The 17,238-nt window shown below is 47.6% G+C and overlaps 2 protein-coding genes across 2 annotated transcripts in view; one reads left to right on the top strand and one right to left on the bottom strand.

The window, feature by feature from the left end:
* Nucleotides 1–17,238, bottom strand: part of Nudc (nuclear distribution C, dynein complex regulator) — a 119,826-nt gene that overhangs the window by 68,420 nt on the left and 34,168 nt on the right. The gene's annotated exons all lie outside the window — the stretch shown is intronic.
* Nucleotides 7,827–17,238, top strand: part of LOC144470660 (uncharacterized) — a 41,797-nt gene continuing 32,385 nt past the window's right edge. Inside the window, exon 1 of the mRNA XM_078182059.1 lies at nucleotides 7,827–8,508. Within this exon, the coding sequence (XP_078038185.1) occupies nucleotides 8,443–8,508 (66 nt within the window). The 5' untranslated portion in view covers nucleotides 7,827–8,442. The remainder of the gene's footprint in view (nucleotides 8,509–17,238) is intronic.

Genomic DNA, 17,238 nt, shown 5'->3' with positions numbered 1-17,238 from the left:
CGCGCGCGCGCGCGCGGGACTACAAAGACGCGGCGCTGACGGAAGATATTAACCGGCGGGTGGATTCAATGAGTTGACGAGGCGATGATAGCTTTAGAAAGCTCCATTCATGGTTTCGTCCAGGGAAAGCGTTGTTTATACGCGTGGAATGAGGAAGGAAGACAACGTATGCGGCCGGCGTGCGCGGCCGATTTTCCCGCGGCCGTTGTTGTTAATTTTTTCGTTTCCCGAGCCCGCAAAATTCAATCGCCGCCGTTTGGTAATCGCCGATTTCACTCTACGCGCGAAGACCCCGCCGCGATTTCTGCGCGACCGTGCAGAGTCCACAGCTTTCCAGCCCGTATCGTTTTTTTTTTTTGCCAGACGCAACAGAGACTTTTCCAGCAGCTGCCATTTGAATTCCAGATTATCGTCCGCTGCGCGAGCACGGTATGTAACTGCGATCTACCCGTCTGCGTACGGTCCCGGCGATTAATCATCGGCCGAAGACGGACGACCCAGCGGAACGGATCCCCGTTTCTCCGTCGGAACAAATTTCTTGGACGCGCTGAAACGGTTTCTAACGCGATCGCGCCGTACCGATCGCAATCTGGGAGGACGAGAGTTTCGCGCGTTGGATTGTCAGCTAGGTGATCGCAAATGGCTAGGCTTTGTAAATGACGTGTACTTAGATCTGTGCAAACGAATCGGTGCGACATTGTTATCACTTAAATATCTTTTCCTTTTTAATGGAATTTAGCTAAGAGATCTGCTCATTTTCCAGTAAAAATCTTGAAAGTACATATATACTTTTCATAGCATTTTTATGCTCGATCAAATCATATAGAAATTAATACTCCACTTATGTTCGAGTTACTTCCCCGTAATGTGAAAAGCAGTCGCGAGAAATCTAACATATAAAAGTCAACTCATCGCAATCAGGATGGAAAAGAAGATGCATCCCGTCTACCTTGCGATTTCATCGACCATTGAAAACCGTGTCGATACGACACGAAGATACGGATACGATTCATAAATAAGCAGTCGCGACGAACATTTCCTACGTAATTAGATAAATGCAGCTGCCAATCATTTCTTCTAAATTAAAAGAAAATTCGAATTCTCTCGTCCCATCGAGGAAATTATCGAGAAGTGCTGACTCGACGGAATTGTAGAAGAAATCGCAGTGCAAGGGGTTAAGTAAACGGAACGATAAGCGGCTGGGAAAAGGAACCGAAAAACTGGCCGTCGTCGCTCCGCGGAGGCCGAGCGCGGCTCCACCGATGGACACACGACGATTAATCAACGTGTTGCGAAACAGGGCTAATAACTTTAATTACGTTCCACGTTGACACGGGGGAATTACACTTCGCTTGGCACGGTACGAATTCACGGGGACGCCGTGGCCGAGGAAAGGAGACGCGAGCGAGGATGCGCTGGGAATCGGCGATCGGCGCTCGCACGATGATCGCGCGGCGCCGCTCGCCTCGAACGCACGCGATCGTCGCTCCCGCAGGAAACTCGCGGCGAAGACACGGCTTTTCCTGGCGAGGCGTTCGATCGATAAGAGGAAATTCGCCGGGTGAAAGCGACGGATAAGAGCGCGGCGCATCGGACGGTTCGATCGCGAGACGTTCCGGGACGCGTTTCCCCCCCCCTCGGGTTTTTGATTAAGTAACGCGCGGTGTGCTCGCTGATTAACCGATTATCTTTATGCCCGCGATTCCCGCAGCCTTGCCTCCGCGATTACTCAATAATACACCGGCGCGTACGCCTTTCTCTTTATTATGAAAAATCCACGCAGAATCGACCACGGCGGAAGGTCACACGGCCAGTCGTCGGGCGAGCAAACGAGCGGGTACGAGAGCTGCAACGAGAGAACCAAGGTGCACACACCCGCCTCCGCTGAGAAGATGCATTTCGGGAAGCCTACGCGAGCATTACTCATTCGACTAGCAGACTGTCGACGGAGATATCAGAACGTACCGGGAACTCCGAGCGGCGACGCGTTGTCGATTAATTTGACGGAGATCTAAAAATATTTAGTTAAATCGAGGTGATGTATTAAAATCGCGTTTAATGGATCCGACTTCTCGGTTCGCCCCGAGCTATGAGTCATAGACCTTTGCGAATGATTAATAATCGCCGGAAGGTGGTGCATTAATATTCCAATGTCTCGTCCCTTTCAAGGGAAGGTCTCGAAAAAGGATAGTTAACGGAATAGTTCTTGACCGACTTTCGCAACAGAACCAGCAAAAGTTCAAAACGAAACGGATCAAATCAGCTGCCCATTGTATTGTAATTCGTCGAATTAGGAGAAGTGAGAACACGCGGGTCTGGGAACGTCGCCCAATTGTCTCCCCCGATTTCGTTGGTACGTTGCGGGCTTTTTAATGCACCCGGAGATACGATGTTTCGTCAAGATGAATCGAATTGTCGAGTCTGAGAGAAACCGGAGTTTGAGCGCGTTCGTTTAGCAGAAACAAAGAATCTCTCGTGGTTAAAGAAATTTTCTTCTTAAAAAGCACACCTCGCGGTTTTCGTAAATATATTTAGCATACATTCGAAACATATTTTCTCAATTCTCACAAATCGAAGCATTGCGGTAAAGAAAAATAGAGAGATACTTGCTCCGACAATGCCCTTTCGTTATTAAAAATGATTGCAAATTGGCCGCGAGTTATGCAGAGAACCTGAAAGCAAACTTCCTACAGAACTATCCATCTGACATTTAAATAAAAAAAAAATAATAAAAAAGCTTGAAGAAAGCGGTTCACTCGCGTATATAAAAATTAGCAAACATCGGTAACGTTCGATACGGAGAAAAGCAATTCTGTTTCCAGGGGTAGTGGAGAGCATCGTTAGCAGGAGAAACCTGGATCACCGAGCGATCTCCTCGATCAAACGGTGAAACGCGGTATCCGCGGTTTCGTAGCCGATCGTCGGCTACACGTAACGTTCTTCGCCTTGGTCCAGCCGGAGATCGAGTTTGCCGAGAGCCGGGCACTTAGTTTCAATGATCGAGATCGTTCGGTTAGATCCACGGCCACGTCTACGCCGGGACGGAAGCCGCGAGCGGCGAGTCGCAGCGTCTGGAGTCCTTGCCGGAAACAGCGCGAACACGGTCCCGATGGCTCCTGATCGGAATATTAAACCGGTAGACAGAGGGGAGATAGGGCCCGGCGAGATCTAGTTCCTCCCGTTTCTGGCCAGCGGCGTGTCCTCGCGGCGGAACGTCTCCGGATCGCGTGACTCAGGCCCCCGGATCCACCTGGCGCGAGAAGCTTCCGAGAATCGATTAAAGTTCGAGGGTTTACGGTGGCTGTCGGCGACCATCTCCGTTCGAGGCTGAGGCCCAAGGTCGCCGGACTAGCCTGACTACTAGCTGGACCGAATCGGCAAACATTACGCAAACGCCGCGTTTCCTCGATGCGTCCGGGTTTCACGACTCTTTCGTACGATTTCATCGGGTTTCGTCGAGTGACGAAGCTCTCCGTGACGGGGCAATTACATTTTTATCACTGTTATTGTCATCGTTAACATCATTATTATTATTCTCTATTTTTTTAATTTCCTTATTTAGAATCGCATCCACTTCTGTGGATTATTATTGTATATTATAATTACGACTGCAGATCTTTATGCATCTACGACAAAAATGTATACATATCGATATTTCAGTATAGATATTCCTTTTCTTATTTTATATTTTGTGTTACTTTATTTTTTTCCAAATACTTTAGCACACAATCTCATATAGACCATTTTATTTTGCATAAAGATCCTTAGCCTAATTATTATTATTATTATCATTATTATTATTATTATTACCGTTTACAGAGCAGAAGCCTCTGTAACAAATCTAAAGGAAATACAATATCCGCAGAATCTCGACGGAACAATATCAAGTAAATATTAAATATTTCCGCGAAGGGTGGGACCGCGGCCAGGTGATCCTCGCGCAACGGTCCTGGCATTCCACGGCGATGAGTCGCGGCGTCCTGGAAGCGTGTGCAACGCTTAGATGCAACCCGACGGCCGCCTTTGCCGCGCCGTTTGCTGCTCCTCCGACTATTAAGACGTGAATCCAGTTCCCGTATCGAGGCAGCACGCGATCATCCGCGCGCGCGGCTTCGTGACCCGGATTTTCAAGTCGTGAATCCTGTCGTAATGGGACGTTATCGTGATACAGGATTACCCGTTGCCCGGGAATCTGTCTCCCACGCGATACACGGGCGACCGCGCCGACAACGCCGACGGATTATGAAACGATGGTAATGCGCTCCCGATGCTCTCCGTTGACAGTAATCTCGATCTCGTTACGCCGCCGCGGCTAATTAGGCTCCGCGCGGTTTGAACCTTCTTTGGAACACGCTCCGCGACGCGGAGCGCGGGACGAGACGTTTTTGAGAAGCTGGGACGGTGGAAGCCAATTACTGTGCCCCCGGTAATAGACCGCGGGAGTTTGCGCCGCTAAACGCGACATTAGCAATTTAAGCGACATTTCTTAATGACTTAAAGGGACATCTCGAAGATTCTTTCGTCGATTGACGTTTTCCCACGAATTTTTCCTCTTACCTGGAACGATTCGTTTCACTGAATTTTATATTCGTTCGTTCCGAGTTTTTCACGAAGCTTCGCGGAATATTACGCGAATTTTGTGTTAGAAAGATGAGATGATTTTTCTGGTATGTGTAAGCTTTAAATTCATAAATAAATTATTAATCCACTGGATCTACTATCCTGCCATTTCTTTGGCTCTGGTTACAGTTGTTGAAACCTGACACGATTGAATCATTCGCATTAATTGCGACACGGTTTACAGGTTAATGTGTGCTATAAGAAGCGCCGTGGGAGGCCTTGGAACAGAAGGAAGCGATTGCTCCCCGAACGCGAATTTTTAGTTGTCATGAGACCCAAATTTCGATTCCGTTACTTCGCATTCCCGTGGCGGTGTGTTCGCGTAGGAATTTTGTGACGTATCTGTCTCGAAGTCCTTGACTTATTTTTCTGTTAATAGAAGCTAAATGTGCATATATTACTGACATCGTCGAAATCTCGATACACGAATCTGGTCTAGCCAGTTCCGATAGCAGTTGAGATAATAAAATCTGCAAGTGGGTCTAACTAAAGAAGGCATTAGCTGTATGCACGGTCTACATGTACAATAAACTAAATATACAAATTTCGCTATATATACGGTCTATAGGTACGACAAACTAAATATAAAAATTTAGCTACGTACGTTTAGCTAATTATGAGAAAAACTTAAAACTAAAGAAAATTGTCCTGTGTGAATAAATACTTGTCCTTACTAAAATAAATTACTAAATATCGTAGATAAAACCTTTTGTTTTAAGGCGACAGTATTAACGTCACAATTGTTAATGATTATATCTCCTTATTATTCGAGTACATCAGACTATTTTTTTAAATATTTCACGCATAATTTTCCTACAATTCTCTCGGTATCTACCGTCAAAATTCGACGTATCGTTCTGCCAAATTTCGTTTCCCGCCCCATCACGCAATCCGCAGCTACCACGAAGCAAAACCAGCAAAACAATCGCAACCTCGAAAAGATTTACAACTCACGTTAGCGAATTAACCCCGGGACTCCTGACTCTCGGTTGACAGAGCACCCTGTATACGTCAGCGCGCGAGGGTGAACAAAGGAGTGACGCGCACCCGTTCGGAGAATCGGGCGTCGCCACCCCTCCTCGACTTTTTTTCCCAAACAAATCGACCGAAGACGGGAGCAAAACGACAGCGGGGGATCCCGGGACCCTTCCACAGCTCCTACGCATACCTGGCCGGAAACGGGGAACAGGTTTGCAACGGGGAGGAACCGGCGTCGCTCGAAATCCCACGTGAAAAAGCCTGACGCGCACCGAAACAACAATCTTGATCCGAGCGAATCTAATGCGGCGCGCGAACAGCCGTGCAAGCTGAATGAATCCGTGGAGATGACTCCGGCCGATTAGAACAGGTCGTAAACCACGCATCTCATGCGCAGAAAGCGTTTCGCGAACCTGCCCAGCGCCTGGGAATCGTCCAGACGATTAATAGAAACTCGCGTGCACACAGTCGCGTGCATACGAGAATCTCAGTGGCGTAAATGACATTTTCTAAAACGCTCTTATTATTTATAAATTCTTATCTATTAACTCTAGAACTACGAAGCTAGTCAGAGCTAGATTTCTCGAAAAATTAACAAGATGTCTCCGATTTTTTCTTCCACAATTCCTGATATTATGAAAATATTTCTAGATTTCAAAACGATGTGAAAGCAAAACGATTGACTATAACGTGTACAGTACAGCTAAACCACAAAAAACAATGAAACATTAAAAAGCCTAACAATACTTGTATCGTTGCCCAAATATTTATAATTAAACCAAAAGAACCAGGACGAATCGGTGTCTCTTCATTCGAACAATTTTAATCGGCATGTTACGTGATCTCGCGCGATGTACATTACTGCTTTTCTACGTTTACAAGTACTCTGGGTCAAGCTGACCCGATAACCGCAGACCGTGGAGTTAAATCCGACCCGGCAGACGAAAGTGAGCAAACAGCGTGACACCGCAGCGCACCCGGTATCTACCAGAAATCATGTTCACCGTTCAAGAACGCGTCTCTCTTCGGCGAGGAGTTACGAGTGAGATAGCAGGTGTCGCGAGTACAAGGTGCCATGATCCTCTCGCTCCAGGTACACGGAGGCGAGAACACTGTTCGCGATAAGCTGTTTACCGATGCCGTTCTCCGTGTGGATTGGTCTCTGTATTGGACTGGTTTCAGTATTGGATTGTTATCTGTGTTGAGTTGGTATTTGTATTGGATTCGTCTCTGTGTTGGATTGGTCTCTGTGTTGAATTTGTATCTGTGTTGGATTAGTCTCTGTACTGGATTGGTATCTCTATTGGACTGGTCTCTGTATTGGATTAGTCTCTGTATTGGAATGGTGTCTCTATTGAACTGGTCCCTGTATTGGACTGGTCTCTATATTGGACTGGTCTCTATATTGGACTCGTCTCTGTATCGAATTGGTATCTCTAATTGGATTGGACTCTGTATTGGAATAGTCTCTACGCTGGATTTATCTCTGTATAGGATTGGTCTTTGTATTGGATCGCTCTCTGTCTTGAATAAGCCTCCCCGTCGTCACGGACCTCTTTCGGAGCCCATCCTGATCGACAGCCTCGTCCTTGCCTCTTTTCCCTTCTCGGTGCGAGGCCGGCAGCGTTATAGTTCCCAGTAAAAGATCTTCTTGCTCCTACGTGTCTTAACCCCTTACCAAACCTCAACGAAAATTAATTCCGACCAGCATGACACCTACGATGACCCCAATACAACCGCAAAGAGTTAATAAACAACAACCCTGCCCTTTTCTTGCAATAATATAAAACATCACCTACGCCACCATAATCCGACTGAAATATTACCAAGACCTACAACTTAGTATACAAAAATTTGTTACACAATCCCGAATTCGTATCTAAAGTTCCGGAACCCTGAACCACCACCCCACGTTATGTCGTGGTACGTAAAGGGTGCTTCGCCGTCTCCGTGAACAAATAATAAGAACAATAATAAAGCAAGCGCGAGCCGCACGGCACACACGGGTCGCTTCGTTGCGCGCAGGCAGGAAAGGGAGGAAAAAAAGTCGCGTCTCGAAGAAAAGGAAGAAAAGATCGGTCCTCTCGGCCGTGGCCGAGCGGAGAGGCGGCCCGCGTGCACAGGATCGACGTGCCGTGAGCGCGCTCGCTCGCTCGTCACCCTGGGTGGGAGATACGAAGGTATAAAACCGATCTGGCGGTGTGCTGGCAGCCAGTCCAAAGGCCAGATGTGGCGGCGGCTCTAGTCGCACGCGTGCGAGAGAGACGATCCAGACACACGAAACGGCAACGGCAACGAAACGAAACGCGGCGTACACGCTCACACGGGGTACAGGCAAAAAAAACACGCATTCGCTCACACACCGTCCACGAAGCGGAAAGAGAACGCGCGCACCGATCGGCCGAGCCAGATCTTATGGTTTCGCAGAGCGGTCGCCTGGCGAGTCTGTGAGAGTTCGTGCTCGAATTTTCTCGGCGAGAGATATATATAGAGAGAGAGAAAGAGAGAGAGAGAGAGCGAGAGAGGACCAGGGGTTGGTAGAAGGTCCGAGAGAAAGAACCCTTAGAATTTGGCGTCCCTGGTTCGCGCCGAGTCTCTTCCCGAGAATAGTCGCACGAAGCTGAGATTCGAGGTGATCGAGTGGTTTCTTGTGGAATACGTGCAGCTACGGACCATCAGCCCCCGCGGGAGTGGTGGTTTGAAGGGGTAATCGTCGGAACAGTGACTGACGCTCCTAGGTATATCCCCTAGAGCAGAGAGCTAGTAGAGGAGACCTTCGAGAGAGGTCCTCGCAGTGCATCGATCATTGTCACGAAGTGAGTCGGAGAAGACACCCCGTATAACATGTCGGGAATCCGGATCAACGTCGAGGAGGCCTCCAACGACGGCCGCGAGGATTTCGTTCGAGACGTAAGTTTTCTACGCATGTTTCTCGCGCGCACGCGTCTCCCCCGCGTGCGCGCGCGCCGTTCTATCCCGCGGGTCGTTCGCCAGCGGCCGCGCGGCGCGTCGCGTAACACTCCTCTCCGCGCGCATCTTTCTCGGCGTCTCGCTTTCTATTCGTCGTTCCTTCCGCCATCGAGATGCCTCGCAGCGGCGGACAAATCGTCGAACCGCGGTTACAAAACGCTCGCGACGGACTTTCTCGGATGCGGCCGCGCGGGTCCCATAGCCGGGCAGAACCTCGGCAAAAAGTGGATGAGCCGATCGCTGATCGATGGGACCGTGCGAGATCGCGCGCTTAAACGAGCCGGCGTGAAATAGCGAAAAAAGTTTCTCTTCGGCGACGACGGAGACCGCTTCCTGAGCGATCCGGCTAATTCGTCCATCCCGTTACGTAAAACGTCTCCGTAAAATTTGAGAAAGTCCGCGGCCGTTATCTAACAGGAACTCTAGGCATTTCCCGGACCACGCGGCTCGCCATCGGTGTGATAATTGCGCGCGGGTTCGTTTCGGCGTTAGGGGTTCAACGATCCGATCGCCTCGGAACTGGCTCGCGCTCGATTATCGGGAGAGGGGGGGGGCCCCCGGTTCTTCTGGTAACAGACGGCGAACGCGTTAGGTTCACGGGCAAACCTGGCCGCGTACACCGTAACACCGTTCGCCGGGAATACTTAATAAGCCCGACGACCGTCCACGGTTTATGTAATGCGAAAACGAGCCGACGCGGTAACCAGTTGGGAAACGAAGGACAATATTGTTCTCGGATGTTTGCACGAATCGTGTCGGACGACCGCTGCCACTGTTCCCGGCATTCCAGGGGAAACGTTCGTCTCTGACCTAGGACAGTCTACGCGTCGTACAAGAATGCGCGTAGATTCCTGGGAAATTAGTGTTCGACGATACAGAAGAGTAAAATGTATATGGTTCAATTTTAAATTCTACGTGTGTTTGTAATACCTTCCGTTCTCTCGATTGGATTAGCGTTACATTTGATATTGCTAACAGCATTAATCGATTGATTACGTGAATGATTGTAGACTCGAAATGACTTTTACATTTGTAGTGATATTTGGACAAAAACGTGACCATATTCGTATACTTCTATATTAGGAGTAATAGAAAATAGAAATATACGAATCTATTTATATTTCTATATGAAATATAATAGAAAATAAAAATACACGAAAAAATATCGTTAAGTATTCCTTCAGCTATCGTGAACACTATAATTATACGCACCACTCTTGTATCTAATTTACACGAAGGAAAAGCATAAAACTTAGAACGAAATAAACCACTGATCTAAATCGTGTATCTTCTTCGTCGAACAAATTCGCGAGCAACCGTTTAATTCAACTAACACCTACGCGTACCGTTGATGTCTCTTTCCACCTGGCCGAGTACTAATTGAAACTAAACGCGGCTGACTTTGGCTCGTTAGGGAACGTCATCGAGGACTCCGTTCCCGGGTGACTTAATGCCGGTTCGCTAACAGAGCCGGAGGATAGGTTCTCCGGTCAGGATTCCTGGTTGTTACGTTGGAGGAAAAGTACTCGACAAGCCGGCACGCAGCGGGGACGAGCGAGTGGGCGTCGTGCAATAAAAGTAGATTGCACGTCTCTCAGGGAAACGATTTCCATAGTTCCGTGGTAGAGAGCTCGAAGCGCGGGTAGAGGCTGCTCTCGAAGGAGCCACGGCGGGATCCGCCAGTCAGCCACCTGTAAGCCGTTTCTCACATTCCCGTTTCATAATTCCTCCGCGTCCTATCGTTTACGACCGCGGCCCCGCGTAGTAGACGTGGCCGCGAAGAGCAGCTCCCTCTCGGCTGTGATCATTTTTAAAACGGTTCCCAGCGACGACGTGAAATTTACGACCGGGAACGGGTCCCACCAGCGTAAACGATCGCTTTATAATATTTTAAGTGGCCGCGGAGGACTTTGATCGGCACTCCAGATTTATGAATCGTGCACGGAACGGCGCGAAGTGACCGGGCTACGGTCGAAAATGATCGATCCCGGCACGAAAACGCGGCGTCAGCGCTACGGAAAGTCTCTTGACCCGTTCAATGCCAACTGCGAAGGATTGATTTAGTATCTTTTACTTGTCGCTACTTTTTACTCATTGGAAATTAATCGTTACTATTTTTTCTCATTACTCTATCTCCACTTATTACTATTTTTACTAATTACTTTTTCTACTCGTTACTATTTTATTTATTTGAATCCCGAAATACCAGCGTTCAGAAAAGATTTATTCAGATTGTACTCGCCACTGTGTTGGTATAACCAAGTTAAAAATATTTGAATTTTCGACAGAGACGCGATAAAAAAGACGTGATCTTTTTTAAAGTCGTAAAATTCTACTTATTTTTACAAGCCGCCGACTGGCCGAAGGTTGTCGAAGAAGCGAGTCGTATCGCCCGCCTAATTTCAATTTCCCTTCGATTTCATTATTTGGCGGACCGTGGAAAGTGCCCGGACCAAGGACGGCTAACGCAATTTGACTTTCTAACTCCTCGAACGGGCCGCCGATTCTTTCTTTTAATTGCGGCTGGCGTCTTCCATGCGTATTGGTTATGGAACGCGTTCCACCAAAGTCGTACACATGCGTGTAGCCATGAATTATATTGTCTTTGCTTATAGAGCCCTTAAGGGACACCTTTTTGACTTTACAGCGATTTTGGAGTAGCCTCCACCGAATACTATTTCATCGTGGATCCAGAGAACTTCTCCGTGCTCTTTTGGCCTCGATCGCATGTTCTTTAATGTAATTAGCACGTACATTCTGTTTTTACATCATTGCACTCTTTCTAATAGAATTGAAGATGCATTAATTCAAATAATTTCGTAACATATCATTAGACTGTGGATTTTATGCGTTTATGACACAGATGGATAAAAGAAACAGAAAAGTTCAACGTAATAAAATAAATTTAATAGCACGGTTCTATTATTATTTATAACTCATTAAAATTGTTTCAAGACTGGAATAAATGTTACTAATTATCACAGTCTCTACAGACTCAACACAATGATCCAAAAAACTGCGATTACACCACAAAAAGAATTATCGAAGGAAAGATCTGCGGACAAGCGACTACATATGTTAAAAACCGAGCGCATTAAATTACGGCCCGCTCCGAAAATTTGCATCTGTCGCGCCGCGCGCTTTGGTTCGCGCTGTAGCCGAAGTATCTTAGCCGGGAGAAAATTATCCTGATTTATGTGCTGCGTTCACCTTGTCGTGTTTCGGGCCGGACAGCTCGCGATTCGTTTCCGAAAGGTGGCAAAAGAAGGAAGCCGAGCAAAAAAGAGACGAGATCCGGGGTGGGGGACGCGGTCGCAGCCGCTTTCGGCGACGCGGTCGCCGACTGGCTAGATATCGATCGTCGATCGACGTGTGTTTCGCGAGGGTGACACTTCTTGTAAACGGCCGTGTACCCGCGCGCGAGAAGTGCGCGCAGGGCGTCGTCGTCCCGGCCGCGTTATCGATCACATCGCCGTGACAACCGCGTATCCTGGGGTAACCGAGGCCGTGCGATCTCTCGATCCTGCGAGGCGCGATCTTTCTCGCGAGCCTGCCACGGTTTAGAATCGGCGTTTCGTCATCGGATCGTTGGTACACGGCCACGTGCGTGCCGCAGAGATTCAGGGCTGGAGGATCGAGTCGAGTGGAACGACGACGGACGTTGATCGCGAGCTTAATCATGCACGACGCCGCGCCAAGTACGCGAATGGGAGCAACACGCCGGAGAGATCGAGCACTTTATCGGACAAGAGACCATGAGAACTAGTCTTCCCGACGCTTTTCACGACGGAAAGGTCCGAGACAGCGTGGCGAGACCTTGGGGTATAATGTCGTTCGAATCGATGCGAATTGAAAAACTGCTTGTCCATTAAAAGTATAATAATTATGCAGGCCTGTTCCCGTCCGAGTGCAGCCGTAAGACGAATAAGAAAATGCATAACCTGATTTGATAAAATCAAGTCGACCTTGAAATATCGTCTCTCCACCGTTATGTGAATGAAGAAATTGTTAATGCCGCGCGTGTGACACCTTCTCGTATCGAACTGCGCTTGTCCAAGCATTTCTTTCGCAGATTTGGCATTTCACTGGAAATAATTATGGAATAGAAAAATGTGAAATCGGTCGTTTGGTCAACGATGGTAGGTTCAGTGTTAAAGGTGACTTGAAAAGATGATAATAATACTAATACGTTCTCGTGTACAATGGTTCGGGTGCAATAAATCAAGCAACCGAAATAAAATTGTTCGGGTAGGAGGCTCCCGAAATTTGCAATCGGATCCTCGATCCTTGACTGGTTTGGCTTCTCATAAATGTTTTTCTGAGGACGATGGTATGGTTATATTTATCACTGGGCCGCGCGGCTCTTTATGCAAAGCAAAAATTGTTTACACCGGCGCCAAGGAGTGGGGGAGTCGAATGGAAACTTCGACTAGAAAATTTAAAGCGACGCTATCGGCGAAACAAAGAATCTGGTCGAACAGAAGTGGAAGAAACGGATGACGGTTAAATAAAATAAACGAATCGACTGAAATCGAATTCTCTCAACACTCGACCGAGTGTGCTAGTTAAAAAATATAAATTAAAAGTTACACGAGAAAACGTAATTCGCCTCTCCCGTCGGATGAAAAGGAAACACGGGCCAGGAAGTTGAAGTGACCCGGGAAAATAATTCGGAAGTGGAGATTCCCCCCTCATTTCAACGTGAACTCGAATTCGAAAGTCGAGGTCGATCAGTTTCCGTGTTCACGCGTTTCGAAACACCGGTGATCAGACAAGTCGGAGAAGGACCGAGTGGAATCGAAAACCATCCGAGACACTGTTTCATCGAAGACGATGGTGGCTTGTTTATCTTCCGAATCTCGCCGACAGCCTTCGCATACCAGCGGTCCAAATAATAATCAGTGCTTCCTCGGCGCCGAATTTAAAATTCCGCCGACAGTCCTTTATCACGAGGATGCGATTCCGCGTGGCCTTCGCAGGTGCCGGGAATAGCGTCATCGTTCGAGCAGCGAGGAAACGGCCGAAGAGAACGCGGAGAGGGCTCCGGGTCGGAGGTTAGGGTACCGATTGATCATCCTGGAAGAATTTTCAGTCGTTGACCTTAGGAAGCGGCTCGCCGATTCGTGGATTTCACTTTCCGCTTTGACACGACCGGAGGGAGGAGGAGGAGGAGGAATAGGAGGTGGGTCGTTCATCACCAGGACAGGAGAATCGTTCGTCGACCGCATGGCGAGCGGTTACGTGTGTCGCTTAGGAAAGCTAAGACTCCTAGGAATCCGGGGGACTCTTTCGATCAAGGTCTGCTTATCCGAGGGGTTTGTCTAAGGTCGGACCAGAGAAATCGATTTTGTAAGCTGCCGAGTGCTTTCTCCTGTTGCATGCAAATCTCCTTCGAACGGGAGAACCTGCTTTCGTTCACCGGACACACCTGTTCCGATCGTGGACCAACGATTCGCAAACTTTACAAGATCTCCGATTTCCGATCACGGATTTGTGCCTCGCGGGGGGACTAAGAATTGTTTCAATTTTTTTACAGTATAACATTAGATCGGTGCATACGAAACGAATAGTAAAAAAAGTTCATTTCTATTTTCGGCAGATAAATTGGAGTTATGATCGAATTTGAAAAAGTTCCTTTTTAATGCATTGTAAAATATTTAATACTGCATTGGTTGGTGAATCAATGTATTGAATTAGCAGTGTATCAGTGTACTGAATTATTAATGAATCAGCGTACTGAATTATTAGTAAATTAGTATATTAAACGAGGAGTGAATCAGTATATTGAATGACTAATGAATCAGTAGGAATTAGTAATGGATCAATATATTGAATCAGTAGTGAATCGGTGGTGAATTATCGGTGACAGTGAATTTTTCCGCGCGATCTCTATTAAGAAATTTTCAATTTCAATTTTCGAGGAAGTTCAAAGTTGCGCTAACTCATCGAGCGAGCGAAAAAGAACGACGCTGTTGCAGCGGTCGATCCATCAGACTCGATCTTGCAAAACGATACGGATCTAGACGCGGGCGATCAGAATCTCGCCGACATCATTTTGAACCAGTTAACAACGTTGCAATCAAGCCTTCAACGTCTCCATTAAAGACACCATAAATCGAGCGGCTTATCGGCCGTGATCTAACGTTCCATCGGATACGTTCCCCTCGATCTTTATCGTCCGCCATGGTTCCCGATAGGGCGTGCCCGCTTCGGCTACGGCCGAAACCGATGACTAAAAGCGATGATGACACCGAGAAACACTAAAATTCCCGGGGCGTTCGCGGGCAATTATGTAATTCACGGCGTTTGCTGGTCTCGCGGCGTTATTAAGGAAACATTTTGTTAGATTACGTGATAGAGGCGATGTGTGTCAAAACTTTCATTCCCCCTTACACTGTGACATTTCTCTCGCCATTTCCAATTACTCAGCTTCTTCCCCAGTGATCGGCGCGACGTTTAGAAACCGAGTTTCTACGGAAATCTAAGCATTTAGTCGACGATAAACAGTCGACACCGTTCATCGTTTCTCCGTTGAACTTCGACTTCCTGTACGAGGCGAATAAAAATTTGCTGAATTCCTTGAGCGGAAACGACGAACAAATAATCTTCTATGCCAAACTCGAATTTGGCGACGATCCGGTTGCAATGAATTATTTGAAGATAATGTTAAGAATATTTCTTTCAATTCTATCGATATTTGAAATGAAGATTTTTGAATTTATATCTAATATTATCGTGACTTTATCGATCTGAGATATTTTCGTTCTGCTTTTTAACTATAATTAACTTAATAATTATTACGATAATTCCTCGCATAGAGTCGCTACAGGTTGAACCGTCCGTACATTTATCTAACTCGCGGGACAAGGAGTTAAAAAGAAACTGACAAGCTGTTTGCACAAGACCACCGCGGAGGAACGACAGAAAAAAAGGCGAAGGTAAAAAAACCGACGTTCGTGAACTAATAAAATAATGATTCTAACGGCATCGGCGACGTGTTCGCATACGCGACACGCTAGAACGTCCGAGAGAAACAATTGCCGCCGCAAGGTTCGCAGCGAGATAAACCGCGTTATCCTTGCGCGCCGTCATCTGCATAAGGACTCGGTCGGATCGTGACACATTTGTCGTCCGTTGAACGATCGACACCCGTATTAGACGAACGATCCCGGCTACCGTCGATCGGCTGGGAAACGGGGAAAGGGGTCGGGCGAGAGATGCGAAGATAACGAGAGAGGCGAACCGCGCGGCGTCGGCGGCTCTCGGGTCCGGCGACGGCGGCACGCGAGTCGGACGTAATCCTTGCGATGTCGCAATTTCGGAGCGCCACCGCGTCGGTGATCCTTTATTTACGTTGTATATGCAAATTGGCCGGTGTGTCGGACGTTTCCAAACGACCTAGAGAAGGTTCCTCGGCGAGCGGATCCGGCGGGGAGCGCTCCTGACATTTCACGTCGGTGACGCGAACGTGACGAGTCACAATCTCGTCGAGGACCACGACGGGAGACAATCTCGTTTCCAGGCTCTAATCGCGGAAGGCGCGATACGACGACCGCTGCACAATTATCCGGCGGGATTTCACCTGTCCGCGTATTTTTTACGGGCGAAAATGTTTAATGGACACGGCAATTTCCAATGAACTTTCGTGGCACCGGCGCGGCTCGATTCGTTCTGGTAGGCGAAGCGAGTCTGTTGGCGCTGAAGGGAGGGCCGTTTAGGTGAACTGCCGGACAGTGATTTTCCAGAGAAAATTCGAAAACGGTAGCACGATGTAGACGTGACTCGAGCGAATGTGAAAAATGCTACGAAGAGACAGATTCTTTTTTAATTTTATCTAGGAGAATACTGTTGGTTGAGTTTTCAGAGGGCGATACACTGAATTGACCTTTCCACTCCGCTTCTATCATAAATCGTCGACTGGAATTATAGATACTGCACTGTCATGAATTGCTTCTAAACACGGTATCATTGACTCGACGGCTCTCGACGTGCTAATTGTCGAACTCGCGTTGAAAAAGAATTCGTTTAGCAAAAAGATTAAACTGTTTGCATGGACTCGAAGACGAAGGTTCCTCGCCAATCCTGGATTATGACTTAACTTTGTCGCCCCCCGATCGCGTGTTCGTTCCTTTCACGGCTAGACCGAGGATTCTTATGCAAAATAAGTCTCTCCTCTTTTAAGCATTCCTATGAGTTGTACACGATATAAAAATATTCTGAAATTACAATTTTATTTCCGATCTAATCAATTTTATCAAAAGATGATCAAATAGAATCGACCTATTCTTTTCCATTACAAACGCATAAAACTCGTTAAAGTGGCAACGAAACTATAATTTCAACCGCGAAATATAAACGCCGAGCCAATGAATCTCAAATAGCTAATCAACTTGGCCGATAAAAATCCACCGGTTCGACGGCCGTCTAGCACAGCGTCGACCTATCGTTTTATCTCGCGCCGCGATCATCCCGAGGCTGGCAGGCGCGCGCGAACAATTCGCGAAACGGAATCGCGACGGTCGTTATGAAATCAATATATTCTCGGCACCGTTATTTATAGTCGGCGACCGGGTGCCCGCGGTGATTTATCGCGTCTTGCGTCGGCTTTTCGCGGCTGGAAAATATCGGCGTCGTGGATCGATCGGGTGTCGAGGGATCGTCGGTCATCCG

This window comes from Augochlora pura, chromosome 6 (genome assembly GCF_028453695.1).
Source record: "Augochlora pura isolate Apur16 chromosome 6, APUR_v2.2.1, whole genome shotgun sequence".
Taxonomy (NCBI): Eukaryota; Metazoa; Arthropoda; class Insecta; order Hymenoptera; family Halictidae; genus Augochlora; species Augochlora pura.
Note: the sequence above shows the minus strand (reverse complement) of the source record. Positions and strands in the feature narration are given on the sequence as shown.